At 37.4% G+C, this 27,121-nt stretch overlaps 1 protein-coding gene across 1 annotated transcript in view; it reads left to right on the top strand.

Annotated features, from left to right (window-relative positions):
• Positions 1–27,121, top strand: part of UNC13C (unc-13 homolog C) — a 705,000-nt gene that overhangs the window by 428,923 nt on the left and 248,956 nt on the right. The window contains exon 17 of the mRNA XM_020981173.2: positions 22,269–22,402. Within this exon, the coding sequence (XP_020836832.1) occupies positions 22,269–22,402 (134 nt within the window). The remainder of the gene's footprint in view (positions 1–22,268; positions 22,403–27,121) is intronic.

Here is a 27,121-nt window from a genome sequence, read left to right as displayed (position 1 = left end):
TATGTGAGAAAAAAGAAGTATATGTGAAAGATGTTCTAAAGGGAGAATTGACAAGACTTGGCAACTAAATGGACATGGATAGATATGGGGTTGGGGAACATGGGGTGGTGAGGGATAAGAAATAATTAGATGATTCCATGATTGTAAAACTAGGTGATAAGAAATGTAGGGCTTTCCCTATTCAGTTATCCCTCCAATCCCCCCTTTCCTTATGCAGATATAGGAAAGAAGAGAGGAGGCATGAGTTTGGGGAAAAGTTTAATGAGATCTGCTTTGGAAAAGATGAGAATCCAATGGAAAATCAAGATGGCTGTATCTAGCAGGCACAGGTTGACAATGTTGTGCTTGAGTTCAGGAGAGAGATAAGGTCTGTCTGTATGTATACATCTGTCTATACACATGCAGATACGCATATGTATATATCCATACATTTGTGTACATATATACATATTATGTATATGTACATATACATTTAAGTCATCTTCATAGAAATGTTCATTGGACCCTTATGAGCTGACAAAGGGGCAGCTAGGTGATTCAGTGGATAGAGTATTGGGCCTGGAGTCGGGAAGACTCACTTTGCTGAGTTCAAATCTGGCCACAGAGACTTACTAGCTTTGTGACCCTGGGCAAGTCACTTAACCCTGTTTGCCTCAGTTTCTTTACCTATAAAATGAGCTAGAGGAGAAATGGCAAACCACTCCAGTATCTTTGCCAAGAGAACCCCATATGGGATCATGAAAAGTTGAACACAACTGAACAACAACAAAAAAAGCCCATGAAGATTACCAAGAGCATAGAGAGAGAAGAGAATCTCTTCCATTATAGTACCTTAAGGTATACCTATATTTAGTGAACAGAGGACAGATAATGATGAAGCAGAGCAAAAACTGAAAACAAATAGACAAGGGGAAGGGCACAAATATTTATTAAGCGTCTACCATATGCCAGGCACTGTGCTAAGTGCTTAACAAATATTATCTCATTTGATTCTTATAACAACCCTGAGGTATATGTGCTATTATTATCTACATTTTGCTGTTGAGGAAACTGAAGTAGTCAGAGATGAAGTGATTTGTCCAGGGTTTCTCAACTACCAAGTATCTGAGGCTGGATTTCAACTCAGGCTTTCCTGGACTTAAGCTCCAGCTTTCTATCCACAGTTCTATTTAATTGCCTCTCAAACTGGTACTGAGAACAATGAGAGAATGTTGCTAGACAAACCAGAAGGAAGTTGATAGTATCCATCAGGGTAGCAAGGTCAAGTATAGTGAGGACTAAGACAAAGGCATTAGCTTGAGCAATTAAGAGAAGTCTGTGTAGTGAGGCCATGTATTTTGAGAACTGTCCCCATCCACTGTGGCATGGGAATGTCTTTATGTGGCTCAAAGGGAGGCAGAATAGACATTTTTAGTCTCTTCCCCATCTCCTCCAGAGAAGTATTTATTCCCTGACAGGAAGGGAAACAGGAGGGCATGGGCTAGAGGCCACCACTCTGCCCACTCTAGAGGGGGGGTACTGAGCTAGAATTATATTATCTGCTACCTTAGATATTACTAGTCTACGTGATACAGATTTTAGTTTCAAACTAACTTCTGATCACTGTTTCAATAGTAGGTGGAGCAGAGAAGAGATCCCAAGCTCTATATCCTAAGCTTAGCCCTTTTCCCTCCAAATATCAGTTCTACAATGAACACATATAACAATTATCGAAGAAAACTCATTTATTTAAATCAGTAGCCAAACAAAAATTAGAGAAGGTATACATAGGAGAATAATGTACCAGACAATACAGAGTGAAACAGCTTTCACAGTGGGAACAAAGTAACTCCACTCAACCAAGAGAGAGGTACCTGGATCTCATGGGGGAAGTTCCCCTGAAGTCTCTGGTTTATCAGGCTGGGGATAGGGGCATGACAGAAACTGCCAATTCCTCTCAAGTGAACTTCTTCCTAGAGGCTATTCTTTCAGCAATCTGACATGGAATTGGCATCTTCCATCCTCTCTCTCAAAGCTGGTAGTCAGAAGTGCCCAAGATGTGAAGAGACAGTGACCTGAAGAAAGCTAGAAGAAGATTTTTGACTCTTGAGCTGTAAGGGGACTGAAGAGACTGGAGCTCTCACTATCACCAATTCTGCTACCCCTAATGCAGGCAGGCAGAGAGATCTACATCAATAATGACAGAATCTCCTATTTGGGGATTGAGTTATGCTTGATTACTTTGGAGAGAGAAGTTTCAGTCTATTAATGGGATCAGAAACCAGATTGTGAAACCGTGAGATTTTGAGTGGAAGCTAAGGAAATGTAGGCAGTTATTGTATATAACCCTTTTTTACTTTTGTTATACAAAGTAAAAGAAATTTGAGACTGTAGCTTAATGGGATCACAGAATCATGAAATCATAGATTTAGAGCTCAAAGATACTTTAGAGGTTATCTATTCCAACCTCCTAATTTTTCAGATAAGGAAAATGAGGTAAATAAAGGTAAAATGATTTATACAAGGTCACATGGGTAATAAGTAGCAGAAGCAAGATTTGAACTCCTATCTTCTAACTTCAAACCTAGTACTCTTTCTACTGGAACACACTGCCTTCATTTGACAGAGTCAAATGAAGGTTATTCAATGGTAGAAGAGAATTGTGTAAGCTTATAAGAAGATAAGCAATGGTTAAAGAGAGACAAAAGATAAAGGAGGAGTAGCTAGTAGCATGGTGGATAGAGTGTTGGGTCTGGAGTCAGGAAGACTTGACTTCAAATCTGGCTGCAGACACTTAGTAACTGTGTGACCCTGGACAAATCACTTAACTTTATTTGCCTCAGTTTCCTCATCTGTAAAATGAGCTGGAGAGGGAAATAATAAACTACTCCAGTATCTTTGCCAAGAAAACTGCCAATGAGGCCACGAAGAGTTGGACGACTACTGAATTACGACTAAACAAGCAAGCATATGCCAGAGAATGTGCTAAGTATTGGGGAAACAAAGATAGGCAAAAAATAGTCTCTGCTCCTAAGGAACTCATGGTCTAATGGCACAGACAACATGCAAACAACTATATACAATCAATAGAGCTCGATTCAATATTAGAATTAAGGGGAATTGGGAAATGCTTTCTATAAAAGGTGAAATTATGCCCGGGTCTTGAGAGAAGCAAGGAAGCCAGGAGGTGGGACAAGAAGGGAGAAGACATTCCAGGCATGGGGGACAGCAAGTGAAAATACTTAAAGTTATGGGGGAAGCAAGGTGGCACAGTAGATAGAGCACCAGTCCTGGAGTCAGGAGGACATGAGTTCAAATTCGACCTCCAACAGTGACCCTGGGCAAGTCACTTAACCCCCATTGCCTCCAATATTAAAACAAAAAATTTAATGCTTAAAATTAGCAGACAGAGTGCCTTGTTCAAGGAACTGCAAGGAGGTTGGTGTAACTGGATCACAGAGTGTGTGTGTGTGTGTGTGTGTGTGTGTGTGTGTGTGTGTGTGTGTTAAGTTGGTTTTTCAGTTGTTTCTGACTCTTCATGACTTCATTTGGGGTTTTTTGTTTGTTTTTTGGCAGAGATACTAGAGTTGTTTGCCAATTCCTTCTCCAGCTCATTTTACAGTTGAGGAACGGAGGTAAACAGGGTTAAATGAATTTATTCAGGATCATCCAACTAGTAAGTGTCTGTGTCTGAGGCTAGATTTGATCTCACGAAGATGAGTCTTCCTGACTCTAAGCCTGGTGCTCTATGCACTGAGCCACCTAGCTGCCAGAGTACATGGTATAAGATTTAGGAAAACTATAATGGTGGGCAGGTTGCAGGTTATGAAGGACTTCAAATGCCTAACAAAGGATTTTCTTCTTCATCCTGAAGGTGATAGGAAACCACTGGAGTTTATTGAGTATATTTTGTGAGGATGGACTGGAATGGGAAGAAACTTGTAGACCAACCAGCAGGCATGAGATGATGAGCACCTCAGTTAGAGTTTTGGCAGTGTCAGAATAGAGAAGGGGACGTGTTCAAAAGATGCCATGAAGGTAGAATTGACAAGATTTGGCAACAAATCAGACAAGGAGCTAGGGTGAGAGAGAGTGAGGAGCTGAGAATAACTCCTAGGTTGCAATCCTAAGGGACTGGGAGGAGGGTGGTACCCACAGCCTTAAAAGGGAAGTTAGGAAGAGGGGGAGAGTTTGGGTGGAAAGATAATGAGTTCACATATTGCCAAGAGGGAAGAGGAGAACTGGGAACAATAAATAGGGAAAGAAGGAATTAGGAGGAAAGACAATCACCTGCAATCTAGAGGTTGATCCTCATCTTAGAATGCTAATGCTGCTTAGAAAGCAATAGAGCCCAAGACAGAGCATGCAGTTAACTTGCTTCCCAGGACCATAAGGAACAGTGGAACCTCCTAGTTTTGGGTCTTTACTATTTATTTACTTGGATATTTCTCTGATGTTATTGAATTTCTTTCTCTGATGATCTTTTAGAATAAGATGAATTACTACCTGCCTGGCAGAAGTAAGCTGAGTAGGGAGAAGACTTTTGAACATTAATTCCAGTTCTCAAAATCTCCAGATTTATTAAATCAAAGAATATTGTCTACATGCCATGTAGCTAATACAATGCATAACTACTGTAGGAGTCCTTTTTTCCTATCCTGATACTAAGTGTTCTTTCCCTAGCAGGACTATCGAATCGGTAATTGTCTATTTAGATCATTATTCCCCATGTAACCCTAAACTTCCAAATAATGACTTGGGAGTTAGTAAGAAGTAACACAATTTTGAAGCATGCCCCATAAATTTTATGCCTGTAGAATAGATTGATAACCCCTCGGGAAAACTCTGATTGCAGAGTGTTAGCTGGGAGACTAACCCAGCTACATCACAATACTACTAACAGCTCTTGATTATTTGCAGACTGGCTATTGACTTTATGGGTCAGTTCAGTGGATAGAACACCAGGCTTGTAGTCAGGAAGACTCATCTTCCTGAGTTCAAATTTGACTTCAGATACTTACTAGCTGTGTGACCCTGGATAAGTCACTTAACCCTGTTTGCCTATTTCCTCATCTGTAAAATGAGCTGGGAAAGAAAAGGGCAAACCATTCCAATATCTTTGCCAAGAAGATTCCAAATGGGATCACAAAGAGTTAAACATAACTGAAAATTGACTAAACAATGATTGAGTTTGTGGATTATCCCTGTCCCTTACTTCCCCTTTTCTCCTTGTTTGCTGCTCTCTAGCTATTTCTTTGCTTTATGGCCTCTGCCAAAGGGATGAGAAGCAAAGAGAGAAGTGACTTGCAGATGGGTCATCCTCTTTACTTATAGGGAACTCTTTCAGGTGGTTTGGCAGTGGAGAAAGTTGAGAGTAAGAAGGTTTTTAGATCATTTGCACTTTTCATGCTACCTATATATTAATTTTCCCCATTATTGTGGGTAAGCAAGAACTTTATTGGAAATTTCAGAAGTTGTGAGATACAAACTATATATTCTATGGGTTAGTAAATAAATGTCTCAGATGATAGACCATGGATAATACAAATTTGTAATCTAGTTTAATTTACTATAACAGTACCTCACATTTACATACAAAGTGTTTTTCACACAATAGTTCTTAAAAGTAAATTATAGGTTTATGATCCCTATTTTAAAGATGAGATCAATTAATCAACATAAGCTAACATTTTTATAGTGTCTTAATGTTTGCAAAGTGCTTTACAGATATCTTATTTTTATCCTCAAAACAACCTTAAGAAGTAGTGCTATTGTTATTCTCATTTTACAGATGAAGAAACTGAGGCAGACGGAAGTTAAGTGACTTAACCCAGTGTCACACATCTGGTAAAGCTGAATATGAACTTAGATCATCCTGACTCCAGGTCCAGCCCTCTATCCACTATGAAACTTAGCTGACTGACTAGGCTATTTAATTAGTAGTGATTACATACCAGGGGCACTGAGACAAAAAAGACAAAAAAGGGAATAGTCCCTGCCTGTCCTTAAGGAGCTTATATTTGTTTAGAGGAGGCAAAGTGTATATAAATATATGTATACAGAAGAAATGCAAGGTAATTTTTTTTTGGGGGGAAGGAAGTGTCACTAGTCAGAGGGAGAGATCAGGACAGGCTTCATGTAGAAGGTGGCACTTGGGCGTTTTGAAGGAAACAAGGAATTGCAACAAGCAGAAACCAGGAAGGAGTGGATTCTAGGAAGAAGGGTCTATTGTGTGCAAATGCATGGAGATAGATGGTAGAGTGCTTCAGAGATATGAGAAACTGTCCTTATTCAGCCCTGATAGAATTGATAATCACCTGTGATCACACAAGGAGGTAAGATTCCTCACCCTAAGCCTATTGTTCTTTCTGCTATAATGCAACACTGGCTTTTTGCTCCCTGTTTGCTATACAGCCGCCACAGTATTGTTTCATATGACAAAGGCCTTTTTATTTTATAATAATAGTTTATTTCTTTGTTATCACTTGATCATTGAGAGATACCATGGTATAGAAAAGAGCTGTCCTCAAAGCTAGTAGTAGTAGTAGTAGTAGTAGTAGCAGCAGCAGTAGTAGTAGTAGTAGTAGTAGTAGTAGTAGTAGTAACAAATAACATTTGTATAGGACTTTAAGGTTAGTGTGGCACTTAAAAATGTTATCTCATTTTATCCTCATGACAATGTTGGGAGGTAGGTGTTATTACCTTCATTTTACAGATGGAGAAACTGAGGCAGAGAGCACTCGTGATCTGCGTGAGATCACATAGCTAAGAAAGTGTGTGAGGTCAGATTTGCACTCAGGTCTTTCTGACTCCAGGCCCAGCTGTCTATTTATTTGAACTTGGTTCAGGTTCCCTCCTGCCTCATACTGACTGTGTTACTTCTCTAGGAAAGCCACTTAAACTCTGTGTTCTTTGCAACTCTCTGAGCATGAGTGATACAGAAGGTGCCAACTTGTAGTAATTGTAGGACTTTTCTCATCCAGGAGTTCTTCATGTCACCAAAACCCAGATCCAGCCCTTATCCCTTATCTTTTTAGGTGCTGTAGAACTAAAAGACCCTCTTTGTCCAATATTTTTACAATCTTTAATATTTTGTTAACTACATGGCCACTTAACTAGGCAGAGAGGAAGAAATATAGTCAGGCATGGTGGCTTCTTCAAGGTTATACAGCTATCAAAGTGAAAAAGCTATTACCAAATTATCGTGAAACCCCCACTAACCCCAGTAAACTGAATTCTGAAGCTTCCGCCTCTCAAAGTATTTGAAAGGACTGCATTAAAAAAGAAGTCAAGACCCTAACATTGACTATTTTTGCAAGTATGAGTTAAACCTTCAAATCCCCTTGCCCCTCCAGCTCATCTTAGGCAATTAATTGACTCTAAAATCAGTAAATAATTCATGATGAAAATCACAAGAATAGGCGTATAGCCAGAGTCTACCTACTTGAATCAAGACAAAGGAAATCATGATGATGATGATGATGATGATGATGATGATGATGAAGAAGAAGAAGAAGAAGAAGAAGATGATGATGATGATGATGATGATGATGATGATAATGATGGCAATTCCTATAATACTTATTCAGTAGGTTTGGCAATGAATATATCATGATATTCTCTTCCTTACCTTTAGTATAAGGGTCTTGTCTATTGGGGGAAATTGCTATAATTCCTTTTCTGTGACTTCTCCCCTGATTTCTTATGATGTTTAGGTTTATAGGGATAGCACTGGGGAAAAAAAGTTATTCCTACATATAATTAGATAAAGCAGAGTACCAAAATGGTACCTAGGTTTTATTCTCTTAGCTTAAACAATAGAGGCTTCATATTGGTGTGGTTAACTGAAATGAAAGAAAATGACATACTTTTTTACCTAATTGTTGGTGAGGCAATTTGGCACAATCTGTAGAATGCTGACCTTGTATGTATGTATACATAATACACAAACATAAGTCTGTAAGACTTGTATTCAAACCTTGCTTCTGATACTTTCTAGCTGTGTGATGTGCAAGGTACTTAACCTCTGTGAGCCCGAGTTTCCTAATCTATAAAAAGCTGGTAATTATACCTACCTTATGTGTTTGCTGTGAGACTGAAGTAAGAGGATGTATGTAAAGAGCTTTGTAAACTTGGAACAGTTATAGATGTGTCAGTTACTAATTATGCATTTCAGTTTTACAATATAGCTGTTAAATCAGCTAAGCAAACTATATAAGCATTTGCCAGTCACTAATGATTATATTTTAAAATTATACATGGTTTAGAACATTTTAAGGAATCCAAACACTTTGGTACAATTAGGTATCTTTATCACTAATTTTTTTTTTTGCTGAGGCAGTTAGGGTTAAGTGACTTGCCCAGGATCACACAGCAGGCAAATGTCAAGTATCTGAGGCCACATTTGAACTCAGGTCCTCCTGACTCCAGGGCCGGTGCTATCCACTGCTTCACCTAGCTACCCCTTTTATCACTAATTTTTATCTGTCATCACTACTTACATCAAATTCCAGGCTTTCATGTACCTTTCTTGTTTCTAAGAACTACAAAAAGTTCTACTATATACAATTTGGTGTTTATGGAGCCTTTCTTGGAGTATATACCAAGAAATGGAAGCTCTGGATCAAAGGGTGTGGCTATTTTAGTCACTTTTTTCACTTGATTTCAAAATGTGTTCTAGGGGCAGCTAGGTGGCACAGAAGATAGAGCACCGGCCCTGGAGTCAGGAGGACCTGAGTTCAAATCCAGCCTCAGACACATAACACTTACTAGCTGTGTGACCCTGGGCAAGTCACTTAACCCCATTGCCTAGCCAAAAAAGTGGAAAAAAAATGTGTTCTAGAATACTTGAACAAATTTACAGCTCCACCAACAGTCCATTAGGGTATCTGTCTCCCTATAAACTCTCCCAATGTTGAAATATAGCAATAGCCTCATAATTATTCTCCCTATCCCATTCCCTCCAATCTGTGGTCCACAGAGATGATATGCAAAGCCTAATTCTGGCCATGCCACTTCCTTGCTCATGAAACTCTAGTTGGCTTGCTCTCATGACTAGGATGAAATAAAAACTCTCCTTTTTGGCCTTCACAATCTGAATTCAACTTATCTTTCCAGATTGACTTCTTATTGCTCCCCATCCCATCTTCAATGTTCATTATATTCCAACTAAACTGGACTACTTGTGGTTCCAGGGATGTGACATTCCATCTCTCATCTCCTTCCCTTTGTTCTGGTTATTACATATTCTTTCTACTTACTACCCTGTCTTCAAATCTCTGGCTTCCTTCAAGGCTCAGTTCAAGTTTTATTTCCTATGTGAAGCTGTTCCTAGTCTTCTTAGTTGTCAGTGCTCCCCTCACCTCGAAATTAACTTGCCTTTAATATAGATGTGTGTATACTTATGTTTTGGTATTATATATAAGTACATATATACCTATATATAACTGAACCTGGAAAATCATTTAACTCATAAGTGCCCTAGGCAATTCTTTAAGACTACAAATGGTAGAGAAGGTGGCAGTCTACTTTGGTAGCAGGAGTAACTCACTCTAAGTTTCCTACACAGGTTATGTTTAAAAAGAAGTTTTTATGGACACATACAGTGTCTCCTCCACATCTCCCTCCCCATCTCCCTTGTTTATCAGCCACAACCTCTTGAAGATTGGTATCAACCTGGAGATTATGGAGGCACAATAGGTCATCCTCCATGTCCACAATCCTTAGTCTGTTTTTAACTGTGTATTTGGAGTTTTTACCACTGATACCTTTTCGTGATGTCAGAGACTCAGTTGGGTCTGTAGGAAAGTCCTTTTTCAATGGCTTTTAGACTTTTTAGGGAGGATTCATTCTATTGCATGTTGGATCCTTCAATATCTACTCTCATTTGTCCCACACTAATAGGCTTCCAGTTAGCTTTGTTCACCACTGGGCCATGCTGCCTCTCTTGAGTGTTTCAGAGTCTGGAATAGATGCCTGAGTGGGGGCATGAAGAGAAAAGGTATAAACAGCCTCCTATGCTAATGATGAAAAACAATGTCAGGCATCTCAGCCTTTCTGATCCTTCACTCATGCAGTCTCAAACGTTCCGTGCTACACTACCCGCAGATACTACCAAACTAGTCCTTTGTGCTCTCTGGTACGTGTGGTGAGTGGATTCTTGGAGGCTTTGTTTTTGGCCTGCTCTGCATTTCCGTTTTGGTCCCCAGATGTGATTAAAATTTTCTGTTACTTTTTTGTGGTAACTACTAAGATGAATATTTTAATTAGATAAGTTATATAAAAAGGAATGAAAATTCCATGTCTCCATAAAAAGAAAATCTTGGAAAAATATTTGCTTACGTTTATGTTTCGTATACCCCAGTAGAATGTAAATTCCTTGAGAGTAGGGACTATTTTTGTATTTGATTTTCGTGCCTTGCACATAGTAAGTGCTTAGTTAATGTTTATTGAATAAATGAATGAATTTCAATAGATCACAATAAACTTTGAAAATAAAAATGGTTTCTATATGTTTCTCATGATTATTGAGTCGCTATAATGGAAGTAAGTGAAGTACTGGTAATAGAAAAGAGGGGAAGAGGAAATGTAGTAGAGGTAGGGAAAGACAAGTAATTTTGTATAGCAAGGAGAAAACAAAAATTTCACTTTAAAGAACTGAATATCTTACACAGTTTTATTTTATGTGCCCTGGGATAGACAAGGTAAAGAAAGGATAGGTTGGGAGATGCCAAGAAACTGGAAATGGTTCAGGGTTGCAGAAAAGCTAGGAAGGGATCATTAGAGATGGAAACCTAGAAAAAAAATGGTTAGAAAAATCAGAGCAGTGGTGTTCATATGTATGACTTGGCTAGGAGAACTTTGCTTTATAAAACAAGGTGATATGCATAGGTCGCCTCACTAGCTTTGATTCTCTTGCAATGATAGTTACTTATTATGAAAAATGTCCTACCTCTTGCATACTAAAGTTCTCTGATGTAGGGAGTTAAGATTTCATCTCTTCTTAGCACTCTTAAACAAACTTAGGTGCAGGCATTGAATGATAAAGTCTTAGACTTGGAAGAGACCTTAGAGATCATCTTTTGCAAACCCCTGCCTTCTACAGGAATCTGTCCTACATCTCTGTGACTGATATCAAGAAGACTTTGCTTGAATATATCTAGTATCAGGTAGCTCATCACCCACTGAGGCAATTGCTTCTTACCTCCAATCTTCAGAGAGTTCATTCCTGTACTGAAATGAAGGTAGACTGCTTCACATTTGTTTGCTCTAGTTTTGCTTTCTAAAGCAATAGCTTCTTTCTTTTCTATGTAATAACCCAATCAAAGATCATTATAAAGCCTCCTCTTGTTTCTTTTTTTAATTCTCTAAGTCAAGTGGTCACGGTTCATTTAATCATTCTTCATGGCATGATCATCAGAATGCTCTTAATCTTTGTTAGAAAAGAAATAGAACTAGACTAAAACCAACCAACCAAACAAAACTACTCCTCCGTCGTGCTTCTCCTAAACATACGAGCTTTTCCTCCTAGAATACAAACTCTGTTGTTGTTGTTTTTGTTTGCATATCCCCAGCACCTAGCAGAATGTCTTTAATAAATGCTTTTTATGTAATTAATCAATTGCTTCATTCATTCATCCACTCGTTCATGCCTATCGGTATACTGCAGTCTCTCCATGCCTCTTTTAAAATGTTATAAGCTGAATTTAACTCAGTAAATCTTGGAAAACCAATTTTCTTTTTCATTCTTTATGTGTTCACGCATACAAAAAACAGAGTCAAATCGCTGAAGATTAGTGTAGTATGTTACTGCGGAAACGGCTCTGGATTTGGGGTCATAGAGCCTATGTTCAGATAAAAATTTACTAGCTATGTAATCTTGAGCAAGTCATTTAACTATCCTGGGGCTCAGTTTCCTCATCTGTAAAATAAGGGGGTGAGACAAATTTTCTTCCAACTCTTAATCTACAGATCTATAAACAGATATGTGTGTGCATATATCCATCCCTATGATACAATGTAAGTTTTGACATATTAGTCTTTAAAACTGATAAGTTTACATTAAAGGTAAATGATTAACATACCTTCCAAATCCATAGAACCATTTAGAGTTACTCCAAATAAACTAGTGTCAACACATTTTGAAATACATATGTTAGAAAATAAATATATTAGCAATGAAAATATTACATTTGCCTCTGATTCATGATCATCAGAACCAGTAAAACAATGAACATTTCATCAGGTTCTACTTTTAGAATATTGGTATAATGATTTCAAATGGTAGAGAAAGGCCTGAGGTACATATATACCTTGGGCAAAAGTGTATTTCTTTTGCTTTATTTGTCCTAAAAGCTGTGGTCTTCAGAGTTTTGAATGACTGTAAATGACTTTATGAATTTGGATGAGACTTACATACAAATAAGCATATTTCCATTTTTGTGTACTTCTAAAGTTCATGTGAGGGGGGGGGAGGTGGAGGAAATCCTGTAAGCAAAGTAAGCATTTAACAAAACTTTTCTGATCCCTATTATTACCCAAAATTGTTCAGTGTACCAAGATTTTCTCCTTAAAGGTTCTTTAATTCTTTGTGTTATAGTAAAAGGAAATTTCCTGTTTTTCTGTCCAAATAACCTTTTTAAAAAGTTTTCAGGCATTATTGTGATTTAAGAACAATGCTCTCACAATTCTTTCTTTTCAGTTGGGAGAAAACAGTGTATTTATTCACTTAGGTATTCTAGTAACATGCTGGTGTCTATAAATGTTGGCATAAAATCCATTACTAGACCTGTGTCTATTTAGTCTGACAGTGGTCAAGAAGGTTCCTGTGTTACTGTCCTATAAGGTTTATGTTGTTTTTTTAACTTAACGAGCCAGAATACTCACTTTTATACTTAAAAGGAGGGAAAAGCATGCTCTTTGCAAACAGTTAGGGGTAAGACCGAAATATAGGCCCTTCTTTATCATGAGAAGAGATTGATGTAGCCGGTAAATATCTGGTGTAGGCACCCAAAGAGAGAAAAAATTAATTGTCTTGTTTAATGAGCAGACAGTATTTGTAAGAAATAATGGCAATCTGATGCTTTATTATGAAAACAGCTTCTGCAGAGAAAATGCTTGTTTTTCTTGTTAAATAGGGGTCCTATGAAAACTTCCTTGGATAATCAATAGAAGCAGTAAAATGTATGTTCTCAGCATTCTCATCTCTTAAAATCCAAAAAATCTGAGTTCAAGTCAGCTCAGCTACTTAATTATGAGAATTGGGATTTTTTTTCTTAATTTTCCCTCTTCTGGCTTCAATTTCTTTTAACAATAGCAATGGCCAGCACACAGTGCTTTAAGGTTTGCAAAGTACTTTACATTTATCCCATCATTTTGCTCCTCACAACAAACTCAGGCAGGTACTCTTATTATCTCCATTTCATTGATAAGGAAAATCATACTGAGAAAAGTTAAGTAACTTGCCAGGAGTCACACAACTAGGAAGGATCTGAGACAGGATTTGAACCCAGATCTTCCTAAATACAGGTCCAACACTCTATCCACTGTACTATTTAGCTGCCCTGTAAAATGGGTAGGTTGGAATAAATGTTCTCTAAGGTGCTTTCTGGCTATAACAATCTATAAGTTTATGAGACATCTTTCTTCAAAGATTCTAAGAGGTGGAAGGAACTTCAGAGCTATCTAGTATCACACATACTCAAACCAGAATCTCCTCTATATCATCTACAATAAGTGGACATATTTTTTTCTTGAAGACTTCCAGTAAAGGAGAGTCCAAACTTAGAGGGCATTCCATTTCACTTTTGGCCTGTTCTAACCTAACACGTTTTTCATTACACTGAGCCTAAATCTTCCTCTCAGCAATTTCTATCCATTATTCCTAGCTCTGCTAAACAAAGCAAGTACAATTATTCTTCTATACAAGACAATGTCAGAAGTGTGAAGACAACTGTCATCCCCACTTAACCCTCAAATCTTCCCTTATCCAGGCTAGGTATCCCCAGTTCCTTCATGACATTGTCTCTGGTTCTCTCAACAGCCTGGTTGCCACCTTCTATATTTGCTCTACATTATGTACATCCTTACCAGAACGTAGCATAATATTGCACATATGATCTGACTAGGGAAGGATAATGCACAACTATGACCTTCTTTGTTCCTGGCCCTATCCTTCTATTAATATAGTATAAAGTTTGCATTAGAATTTTGTTTTGGTTTTTTTTCATGTTTTTGGCTACATTGTTATTCTACTGACATATAAAATCTTTAGTTCTCTAAAATTTCCAAAGATTCTTCAGAGAATCTACTATCTAGCCATGCTTTACTTCTTTTGTCCTTGAAGATTTGTTAATTTTTTTTACCTAAGTGCAAAATTTTACATTTATCCCTTAAAAAAATCTTAGCTTTTTTATTTGTTCTGTTGTTCTTCCCTACCCTTTGGGATTCTGATTCTGTCTTCCAGTGTGTTCTCTGTACTTCCAAACTTTGTGCTATTTTCAAATTCAACATGTATGCCAGTGATGATTTGATCCAAATCATCAATAAAAAGTGGTGAAATATTTAGAATCATGAGCAGACAAATCTCTAGAGCATTCTACTGCAGGCCTCCAACATGGCCTTGATGCATGAATGACTACTCTGAGTCTGGGTCTTTCAACCAGTTAATTCTTAATGCACCTAACTGCAGTATACCTCTGGGTATTTCACATAAACATGATTATTATAAATGCATATGTTATCTCCTCTATCAGAATGTAAGCACCTTGAGAATAGGGATCATTTTATTCTTTGTATCCCTAGGGCTTCAGTGCCTAGCACTTGGGCACTAAATAAATGGTTATTGATAGATTTCCCTCAAGAACCTTACATTTTTCTGAAACTTTGGGAGAAGAGGGGAAAGGCTCTTGCAGTTAGCAATAGAAAGATCACTGGTGACTTTGAAATGAATAGTTTCATGAGGGGTGGGGTTATGAAGCAAGCATGATGTAAGAAACTACAGTCAATGAGAATAAACAGCTTTTTTCTAGGAGACTTCCTATTACAGGGAGGAAAGATGTAGGAGAATAACATGAGGAGACCATAGAGCCCAATGAGAGTTTTATTTTGTTTGTCTTAGGACAGAGAAGATCTGGCTATGTTTGTAGGCAGCAGGGAAGAAGCCAGGAGAGGTTGAAAATTAAGGAGAGGAGACAATTTAGGGAGCAATCTCTTGAAGGAGATGAAAAGTGACATGATTGAGTATACAAGACTGCATAGGCAAGAAAAGCCAATCCTGAGAATGAAGAGTGGGGGAGGGGAAGATAGAAGTTGATGTTAAGGTGATTTCAAGTTGTGGATTTAGGGAAAAGGAAATTCTGGATGAATGACTTCATTTTTCTTTCTCCCCTGCTGGAAGAAAGTAAGTGGCCCAAGGATCAAATAGCTTTGCAACAGAGTTCATGTAAAGTAAAACAGGGATTCAAAAGTCTATTTTGATGACTATTATTATAGGTGTAACTCAAACCCAGGACTTCATGACTCTATAACTACTACAAAGACTCTATTACATTGCTACTCTTTTCTATCCAGGAATTTCATCAAGGAGGTCTTTATTTCCCAATAAAATTTTCCATTCTTTTTTGTTGAAACTGTTGCTCTCGTAGTCAAAGTATGGCATTAGCTTTTCATTTTTTTTAAGCACTGCCTTGTCATTAAGACAGTATTGAAGAACTATGGAAAGCTGAAGTCAGTGTTGCTTCCTTCCTCATTGACTTTGGGTTGTTTCTGCTCCAATTCAATGGTTGGAATATGATGATGACACCTGCAGTTATCTTAACAGATGCTCTCTCTGTGGGCATTAATAACTGCTCTAGGGATTTCTCTATAGGGTTAACACTTGGGACAATGAGGTGCTAATGAAACCACAGAAATAACAAAGGAAACCCTTGGACTACATACATAGCTACAGAGAAACTATTCATAGCTAGCCCACTTTTAACCAAATAGTCTCCAAACTGCCAGTAATAGCTTAGCATCTTGAAGGTCCTCCAAGATCAGTAAAAGTATGGTAAAAGGTGAATAGATGCGCAATAATGACTTAAATCTGTATCCTTTTCCCTTATGTTCTTAAAGCCAGTGAGATGACCTTGGCCCTACTGGAGAGTGGCACTGATTCTTCTAATTTGTACCTGTAAACAGCACAGTTTACTTTGGTATTAATTATGTCAAAGAAACAGGCTCTAATCTAAAATGTTATCTCTCTGTGCTTACTATTAGTTTGAGATGTGGTGGCAAGAAATAAGGTGCAAATGTATTGTTGGCCTGAGGGAGGTGGGAATGAGGTGAAGGGTAATCAGGCAATAAAACAAGCAGCCAGGGCTGAGGGATGGGAAGGAGAGAAAATCTATTTCTGTTGATTAAAAAAATAGGTGTGAAATGATGCATACACTTTTAGATGAGGTCACTGTACTATTAATTTTAATTAACTGTTTTACTTTGTTGCAAGAGACCTCTCATGAAGTAGGAGTAATTTGTAAATGTAGGTAATATAAAACAAAACACATCAGTAAAACTGAAAGTAATAAAAAATTAGTTATCCAACAATAAAAAGACAAGTGAAGGGCCAGGGCTCATTAAAGTTAGGAAAGAAAACCAGATATAAAATTACACAAGTCACTTCGGTAAAGAGGAAAAACATTCAGAAAAAATGTATATTTCTCACAGAATATGCTTGGGTATTGAAAAGAGAAAATAATTAAATCTCAAGTTTCATATCCCAATAAGAGCTAATTTCATGAGGGAAAAAAAGTAGAATAGGATATTTCTAGATACCACCAGACCACTCCACTTTTGACCTTGTTTCCCAGATAAAAAGGGAAGAATGGATGAGTACTAAATGATATGTTAACGATCGGTAATGTGCCAGGTATTATACTAAGCACTAGAGATGCAAATATGAAAGTGAGACAGTGGCTGACATTAAGAAGCTTATGTCCTAATGGTGGGGAAAGATAACACACAGAGGAAAAGATGTGACCAAAGAAAGTAGTTTTGGTCTGGGCAGTGATAAAGATGATGAGTAGAACCACAGGGCAATTAATTTCCATAAACTTTCAGAAGCAATAGTTGTATTAATTTGCTTGATGTTTCAAGAGTTATAGTAGAAAGCATTAGGGTAGAGGGACAATATGGTGGCAGGGAGGGAAATATGGCAAGATATTCAGGGTAGATAGATGGATATTATTGGACTGCATCTGAAGTATGGTCTGGACCTGGCTAGATATAGGGATTAGATGAATTTACACTCACTCACCAATCAGTATAGCTCAACGCCAGTGTCATGTTCCAATGCTGAATAAATTAACTCCTCTGGGGATTGGGGTATATCCTGGGGGTCTGGTCAGAAGGAAGTATTACAGGTTTGGAAAAGAGAGGAAGCTGCATGACCAAATCAAGATGCCCAGGACATATTGTTGTATAAAGTAATGAGTGAAATCAGTGAGTATTTATTAAGTACCTATAATGTTCTAGATGATGCAAAGTGCTAGAAAAGATGACTTTTTTGTTACCTTTTCACATCTCTAGGCATCAGAGTGCCTATTAGTATTATTATCTACAATTTGTTTTGAGGGGAGAGGCATTCGGGCCCTTTTATCTCAGAAATGCTAAATGTCTATTTTACCATTAAGGTTCTGGTGAGAGTAAGAGAATATATAAAAACATCATGTAACTATAAAATAGTATATAAAGTAAGTAATTATTATTGTCATTAGCAACATGTAAATAATTATGAATTAATTTGTTAATCCAAAGTAGGAGACCATCATACCTGTTTAGTCAGAAAGGCCTTGACATTATTAATTAGGTGGCTTTACATATGAGTTGTCCATTTTTATGTGAACTTTAAAAAAATCATTTGCTGCACATACATCAACAAACATGAACATTTTCTTATAGAAAGAACATAAACAGAGGATTGTATAAGAAACTGAGTCTATTATGTTGAGAGAAATGGTGTCGTACTCATTTAGAAATGGGAACTACTTAACAATGTGGAAGAATTCCTGCAGTCCATATATTGACAGAAATGACATATTAGCATTATCTATGTTCTATTGTATTTGTATTTATTTTGTTAAATATTTCTCATTTTAATCTTGTTCAGGCCACACTTAGTAATGTTACCACAGGCCACATGTTTGACACCTGGTTTGCACAGCATGGTTTCATTTAAATCTATAATAAATTGAACACAGTAGTATGAAAACTGAATTCTTTGTCTGAGTCCTCTTCTGAATGACTTATGTTCTGTGTATTTTTTAAAAATCTTAAATTAATATACTTTTCTTTCTTTTCTTTTTTGTGGGCTTATACTTATTGGGTTCTTGTATTCACATGAAATTTATGTATCTATTTATTTTTTGGCTAGGCAATGGGGTTAAGTGACTTGCCCAGAGTCACACAGCTAATAAGTGTTGTGTGTCTGAGGCTGGATTTGAACTCAGGTCCTCCTGAATCCAGGGCCAGTGCTCTATCCACTGAGCCACCTACCTGCCCTGGGTTCTTGTATTTACAATAAAATGTTAGTCTTATTTTGAGTGTGTGTGTGTGTGTGTGTGTGTGTGTGTGTGTGTGTGCGCTATGTATGCCAAGCTCCACTCTGTCCTGACCATCCAGAATCCTTAGTTCATAGGACCAAAGGATCATAGATGTAGAGTTGGAAACAACCTTAGAGGGCAGTTAGTTTAATACACTAATTTTTCACATGAGAAAACAAGGACTCAAAAAGGTTCATTTGTGAAGTAATTAGCAAAGCTGGGTTGTGAATTCAGGTCTTCTGACACTTTTCAGTCAAAATGTTTTCAGTAATTTCCTACCTTATTGACCAGATCCTTTAGGAACTGCTCTACATGCTTTGCTAAGTTATTTTCTGTTTGCCCATCTTGCAACTACCATCCTCCTGGTTTCCATCAAGAGGTCTTTGATGGGGATGTCTCAAATATGATCACTCATGTATGATTGAGGTAGATTGGAGATAGAGATTATGGAAGTTGAGGTGGAGGGACTGGGAAGACAAAGTATTCAAAGGGGATTAGGGTAGAGATGAAGAAGATGACTATAAGAACTTATTCAGGAAGAGGAAGAATGACTTAGAAATGGATAAAAGATGGCAATTACAGGTCTGATTGGTGCTGGAGGGAACTTTAAAGGAGAAGGAGTCGTTGCAGAATAATAGTAGCAGTGAAAATAGATGAAAGTGGCAATAGGGAGCAAGGAATATGGCAACTTCTCTTCCTAGTCCTTTGTTCTAGATGTCGCAAGGTAAGACAGCCTGATGGAGATGGTATCAAGGGATATTAATTCCTTCAGGAGAAACCTGGGTTACAATGAATACTAACTGGAAAATATAAGGAATGCGAAAAAAAAGATCCTAATTGAAAAAGAGTTTGTTAAAATGGAGTAGAATTCCAGAGGGCATAGTGGCAAAGGAGGGCAAGGAATAGATAAGACCTGGAGAAGGCCAAGGCTGTGTTTACTGTGGTGGAGGTTTTTCTTTGCCATAGTTCCATTGTGATTTGAGGCATCCTATGTAGTTTGATGGAAAAGTGAGCCCTGAGAGATGTGACAATCAAATATCCTATGAGACAGCTGAGAAAATGTGCTGATTGAGCATTCAGCACTCCACTAGGGACAGCAGAAAAATCCCACTCAAATGTCAGTTCCAGGTTTGTGGGTAATCCCTCCAGTAATGAGATCACAACTCTCAGCATTTTAGTAGATAGTTTCATAAGATATTATGGCCAAAAAATTAGTCACCCATTGGCCAACCTTCTCCTAATCGATTTCTCTGGAATTGTTGAGTCTGGTCTTTAAAAAGAAGCACAGTCTGCCATTGGTTCCATGTCTTTGTAGGACCTGGCAAAGTGGGTGCTCCAGTTGCATAGCCTTAAAGAACCCAACATCACGTCCATGCATTGATTAGGCATCAGAGTAGAACTTTAAGAGAAGTTCTGAGTGACACTTTTGAAAAATTCAACATACCATTATGAGGGAGCAAAAGGAACATAATTCTTATATAGTCTATAATCATCTCCCCACACACAGATACTTTTTTCCCACACAGTGAAAGCCTCTATGGACTCTCTTTATACATAAAGAAAACACTTTGAGAAATTGTTCTTCTCCAGAGCCCAGTCAGTTTCCCGTAAACTTGAATTGAAAACCACCACCATCACTAACCTTATAGATGATGTTGTTATTATATGTACAAGAAAGTTACTGATTAGGAACCTGATTCATCAGAATCACTGCTGTAGGATATGTAAACAACTCTAATGGGTAAATGAACCTTTTAGTTAATCCTTATAAAAAACATTCAGAATCCTCATGCAACAATGGTACCAAAAATAAATTCCTCATGCCATGGAGCATATAAGACTAATGGGTATGTAATCAGTAACATCTCTTAGGCTTTTGAATTGGCATATATTTATATACTTTTGACTCTCTTCTTTAAAGCCTCCTGCTTGTGGGATGATAAGTTGGTTGTCATATTAGTCATACTATCAATTGTAATTTCCTTTCATTTAACCACAATATTTACAACCAGTAACTTTTTTTTTTAGTAAAACTGCATATGCAGGGTGGTGATTAATGAGAGTACTCTATTATTGTCTCCTGGAACCATCAGAATTAATTTTATTTATGCCTTGTTAAAATTCTAAGGGTTCTTTTGTTTCCTAAATTCTCAGGAAAGAGAAGATGTAATTGAAGGTAATAGAAAATGCAACTAATTAATTGTGACAAAATTTAATGGAGACCTATTTAAAGTATTAGGGATTCAATTTCAGTGAAGACAACTCAAAAAATAAGGTACACAGATACCAATCTCATGGATAGGCTTGGACTGATAAAGGTCCCCTGCTATTCTTGAGGCCAATATTTTAAATGTATGGCCATAGTTCTGGGACCACCTGAGGCCACAGGTCTGTCATTAATTCAATAAAGTCAGCCAGAATTCTCTGACTAAATGACTTAAAGCCTTGTACATTTTTCAGCAGAAAGTCTTCCTTGCCTGTTTGGCCTAATTTTGAAAGGTCAATAAATGCCCAAGTGGTCCTGCAGGGAGAATACTTACTGAATGAAAAACCCATTGATCTGTTTTGGTGTGTTTGAAATAAGTATATAGTATCAAATTGGAGTTATTTGTGAGTAAGGGTACATGGTTTGAAGGGCTGCTCAATGCTGAGTATGATCATTCAGAATCAGTTCCATCCCAGCATGCCTTCAGATCTGTAATGGGAGTTCTAGAATATAGCCAGTGTGCCAGTTGGAGAGGTTTTGATAGAATGAAAGATTCAGTCATGTTTATACAGTTCTGATTATGAAGATGAGACTAAAGGGTACAGGGAGAAAGCATCTGGAATGATAGGTTCTTGGTCATTCAGCTAAAATTGTGTGCTTATGCATGTGATTTTAGGAATTATATAGATTTCACCAAAGAGTTCATTACTTGAGCACCCATAGGTTCTTGGACCCAATACTTTAATTTAAGGTCTTAGGAAATAAGAACTAGAGACAGTGAAATTCAGTGTTCCCCTTCCGTGGTTCCCCAAGTAAAGTTCTCATCAAAGACATTGATCAAAGCATTCTGAAAGAAATAGTCTGTCCTATTAAAGGTCACCAAATCATGAATCACACTAGTCAGTGCAGAACTGTAGCTAGCAATTTTGGTATTTATCATAAGTAACAAGAAATGAACTCTCAAATCAACTATAATTTGTGATGTAAAACTAATAAAAAATACTTAAGACAAATTCAGTAGAAATGGGGATTAGTTACTATACTAATTTCTAGACTGCTAAAACAGTAGGATTACTCAATTTTTGTACTTTCTACAAAGACCCCTTCCTTTTCCCTTCCCATTAATCCACTCTACTGGGTCACTTTCAGATCAGCAAGATTTTTTTTTGGCAAGACAGAGTTAAATAATTTGCCCAGGGTCACACAGCTAGTAAGTGTCAAGTATCTCAGGCTGGATTTGAACTCAGGTCCTCCTGATTCCAGGGCCACTGCTGTACCCACTGCATCACCTAGCTGCCCCACAAGATTTTTTTTCCTGTGGGCCCATGTCACTATCAATCTACAAATGGTTACTCAACTAAGAAAGGACATTTTATTTAGCTTTGTTTTTTTAAGTAACCACAAATATTTTTTTCACAGTTTTCTCTACCCATTGTACACTGAGATGTAATTGAAATTATTCAATTTGACTTTTTTGTTTGTTTGTTTTGTGGTCCTCTAATCAGAGTAAGAAACAGGACATTCCTCGAGAAGATCAGGGTCCAACCACCAAGAATTTGGATTTTTGGCCCCAGCTCATCACTCTGATGGTCACAATTATTGATGAGGATAAAACTGCATACACACCTGTCCTGAATCAGTAAGTATTCTGCTTTTGAAATGGATGGACTTGGTTCCATTCAAGTGCATCAGCCAAATAAAATAACAATTCATCAACATTACCACAAGAGGATAAGTTACTATTCAAACAATTTTAAATTGTTGCAAATGAAATTTTAAAGAGCCTTTCTATATATTTTTACTACTTGAATTAGCATTAACATTAACTCAACTAATTTAAGACGTTTAACTTTCTGGATACAGTCAGTGCCTGGCATAGTTAATACATGTTCATTGAATTTGGGTTGAATTGGATAGCGAGGCAAAGTTTTTCTGACCACTTTTTTTTTTAGAACCAGGTGTTTTCTCATTGCATCTCCTTGCCCTTTCTTATCTATGCAGAGCTAGAAAGAATACTAAAGATAAAATAATGCAGAACTTGACAATAATTAAGGATGCTTGTGTCTGAAAATCTCACCTTAATAGGGTTGAAAGTATTAATTTTAAGCAACTGTTTGGATTAAATTTCCCTTCACTAAAGAACCATACCTGCATGCACAAAATATCAGTTTGTCATGTAAGCATAGAGAAAATTGTCCTGAATTATTATTGGAATATTTTACTGTACTATTCATTCATTGAGAACAAAGCTCCTGTATTATCCATCTTTGCATCTGCCTTGGCACTGTGCTTTGAACATGGTGGATGATAATTAGGATGGAGATGTGACATTTCTGTAGCACCTTAAGTCAAAACCACCCTGTGAAATAAACAGTGCAAGTGTTATTATTCTCATTTTATGGATATGGAAACTGAGGTTTAGAGAAGCTAAGTCATTTACCTAGAGGCACTCAGAGCAAGACAAAGGTGGTTCCTGCCTCCTAGGGCCTTACAATCTGGCTTTGGACAGGATGTCCAATGAGAGGATATTGGCACATTAGTAGATATGAACATGATAGACTTAAGCAGGTGTATTTATGATGGTGTTACTGTTTTGATAGCAACTGAATGAGCTTCTTAGATAAAACATCTGTTGAAGAAAATAAATTTGATAAAACATCTATATTCAGTAAACTGTAAGTTCTTTGAAGGTAGGCACTGTTACTTGTTGTCTTTGTATTTTTGCTTAGAGAAGTATTGTGGTATAGAGGGTAAGGACTTGGCATCGAATTAAGAACTGCTTTTGAGACCTATCTCTGACACTTCTGGAGTTTTTTTTAACTTGGGCAAGTTACTTAGACGCTCAGTGTTCGCAGGTAACCATCTGAGGCTATAAATTACAGAGCAAATATAGTTCTTTATTGATAGAGACTCATCACTGGCAGTTCCCTGTATCAATGAAATCGCAAGCCAAGTCCAAAAGAGAAATGGAAAAGAAAGATATAGAATGAGAAGACGAAGAAAAAGAAGGTCCCTAAAACATAGCAGTTTTTTTTCTTGAAAACACAAGTATTAAATTAAGGGTCATTTTTAATCAGGGTAATGGCTGTTCGTTCCTATTAGAATTTTGCTATCAGGGAATATACCTCCTAAAATAATTGGTTATGCCTTTACACTTACTGAATTTCAGAAAACAACATAGAACTGTAGTTATTTAGTTGTTTTGGTTGTGTCTGACTCTTCGTAACTCCATTTGGGGTTTTCTTGGCAAAGATACTAGAGTGGCTCTGCCATTTTTTTTCTCCAGTTCATTTTACTGATGAGGAAACTGCTTCAAACAGGGTTAAGGGATTTGCATGAGGTCACACAGTTAAATGCCTGAGGCCAGATTTGAACTGAGAAAGATGAGTCACCTAGCTCCCTCCAACATATAACCAGTAAAATGTCTGTTATAAAATGGTAGGATATTAACTTTTTTCACAACTCTTTTATTCACCTTATTACCCAGAGATAGCCAGTTTCTTAGTTAACAGTACATTCATGTGATCCATATTGTGTGTTATGCATGTTAAATTAAATCTTTAAATCAGTGTCCCACTATAGAGTGGCACTCAAGATTTTGCTTGTATGGGGCAATAACATGCAATGAGTGTGGTTACTGAAATTGGGATGGGAAAATTGTCATATTTACATTTCACTTGTGTTAGAGTAATTTCTGCTACTAAATAAAGTGGAAAAAAAAGATTTTGAAAGAAATGTTATGGCTTATGATACCTAATGCCTAATGAAATGAATGCCCAAAATAATTAAGCAGTTTTTCCTTTGATCTGACCCTGGGACTTTATGTCTTTAGTGAAAGTCTGGGCTTTGGTTTATTCTGATATTGACTTAATAGCCTAAAGCTGCCATATTGAAGAAAATGGTACCGAAGTTTTTGGACACTTCTTCCTTCTTTGTTTTAATATTCTCCCATTCTTCTAAGTGGAATAAAGAAATCTGCCTGAAGACAATTGCTACTTGACACTGTTAGCCTCTTTAGGACCAACCCCTCTCTGGTTTGGTGTGGTTGTTTGTTTCATAAGATTTCATAGGAATTTGTGTTTTTATTTTGTTGTTAATCTCCATAGTTTCTTAGATGAGGAGATAGCTAGTGTATGGACTAATGTAATTGCTAATAGTAGAAATAGAAAAAAATCTACAGCCTCATAAACTGTCTCTGTAGGTTTCAGGGTTTGAGGCAGTAAGGACAAAGGAGCACAGGTTGTTAGCTAAAGCCCAGTTACATAACTACTGTTAATTCTACGGCCACGTGTATGAATTATCCCTCCCAAGATAAGCAGTTTAGAACCTTCCAAATCCTTTGCTATCAACATACTGTGAAATATTGCTGTTAGTAATAACAGCAGATAACAGGTTAAATACAGCCTCGCCACTTGCAAGAGGGATGATAGTTAATTAGAGAAATATTTCTACCCTGCTTTGTGAAGGACATATATCATCGCCCAGTGGGTAGTGGAGGATAGCCATGTGGCAAAGGAGAAATGGTACCTTAGAGTAAAAAGAAACTTTTTTTGACCCTTCAGTCAATAAACATTTATTGATAATGTAAGGAAGCTATCACTTTCCTCCCTGCCAAGTGGCTCAACAGATGCTGGGCCCTGGAAATGGGAAGACCTGAGTTCAACTGTGGCCTCAGACACTTTACTAGCTATATGACCTTGGTCAAGAAACAACTTTTTTTGGCCTCAGTTTTCTCAACTGTAAAATGGGGAAAATAATAATAATAATACCTACCTTGCAGGGTTGTAGTGAGGATCAAATGAGATAATATTTATAAAGCACTTAGCACAATTCCTGGTGTAATATAAATGCGTATTCTCTCCCCTGCTTCCATTTCCCTGGGTGCCCTATTGTATTTGATGTGACTGACTTCCTTCTTACAAACTCCAATAGTCTTTTTTTTTTTCTGCTTGCATCTTCCCTGACCTCTTTGTGGTAATTGGTACCATGGACCTATGTTTCCTTGAAAAAAAAAATATTGCCAATGATTATGAAATTTTAGGCAAGAAATAAAACCATGGGGACACAGGCTGGGTTTTCCAACTTGTTCTCCTTTGAGGCAAAGGATTCAGAAGTGAAACTTTGATTTGGAAGTGAAGCAAAAGAGATGACATCTGAGAAAGGGATTTGGACTTCTGGACCATGGCTTAAAATCTAGAGATGGCAAATTTCCTGGCCAGAGATTAGTTCTTTTGATTCCCAACAAATCCTCTTTCCCAGACATACCCTTCCCTCCCTTTTACTCACATGCATGCCCTACCCCCTATTCAGGACCTCTTCATCTCTTATCTCTTTTCCAGCCTCCTAGAGTAGTCTCCTAATTGGTCTTCTTCCAGTTTTTCAGCTCTTCTGTCAGTCCTCAATGTGGCTGTGTCTTGATATCCCTAAAACACGAATCTAACTCTGACATTTTTTTAGCTCAAGAAGCTTCTGTGGCTCCCTATTGCTTCTAGGATAAAATAAAAACAAGCAAACAAACAAAAAACAAAAAACAAACTTCTATTTGGCATTTAGAGCCCTTTGCAGTATGTATCCACCAGTATCTTCAGATGTTTCATGTTACTTCACCTCACACACTATATTCCAGCCAAACCAGCCTTCTTTGTGTTCCTCCATGTATCACATTCCATTTATCTCCCTGCCTTTGCACAGGTTCTCTTGCATGGCTTAGCTTATTTGTTATGTTCTTCACAAAGTTATTTCCCCAAGCATATCTCTCTCCTGAAATAACATAATATTTATTTAACTGTGTACATGTTGTGACTCCCTCCCTTCACCCCTAAAAAAAAAAAAGCATCCTAGAAGGGAGGGATTTTTTATATCCCTACTCTTTAGCACAGTAACTTATATACAGTAGGTGCTTAATATGTACTTGTTGAATTAAATTGGAAGAACAAGTTTAATCTTTCTTCTATATAATAACTCTTCATTTCCAATCTAATAAAATCAAAGTTCTGACTAAACAAACAAAAAGCCTTTTGCCTCTCTCACTGATGCTTGGTAGAAGCGGCTGTTTACATTTTATACCCAACCAAAGCAACAGGTCAGTGGGCTCCAGGCACGGGCCTGCTGCTGCTTAATGTCTGAACAAAATATTTTTAAAACACGTAATTTCCTCAGTGTATGCTTGCTTTCTCCACCAACATGGAACACTATCCCTCAATCCTTTTTAAGAATTGATTTAATGTTTAAAAACCATTCTATTACTAGACAACTTCCTGTTGATGTGCTGATGAGTCTCTAAAACCTCCTGAATTCAAACTTTTATGAATCCAGTACTATAGCATTTGTGATTCTTCACTCTGGTTTAGGTGGAGTT

The sequence above is a fragment of the Phascolarctos cinereus genome, unplaced genomic scaffold (genome assembly GCF_003287225.1).
Source record: "Phascolarctos cinereus isolate Bilbo 61053 unplaced genomic scaffold, phaCin_HiC Scaffold_3;HRSCAF=262, whole genome shotgun sequence".
Lineage (NCBI taxonomy): Eukaryota > Metazoa > Chordata > Mammalia > Diprotodontia > Phascolarctidae > Phascolarctos > Phascolarctos cinereus.
This window is presented reverse-complemented; position numbering and strand designations above follow the sequence as displayed.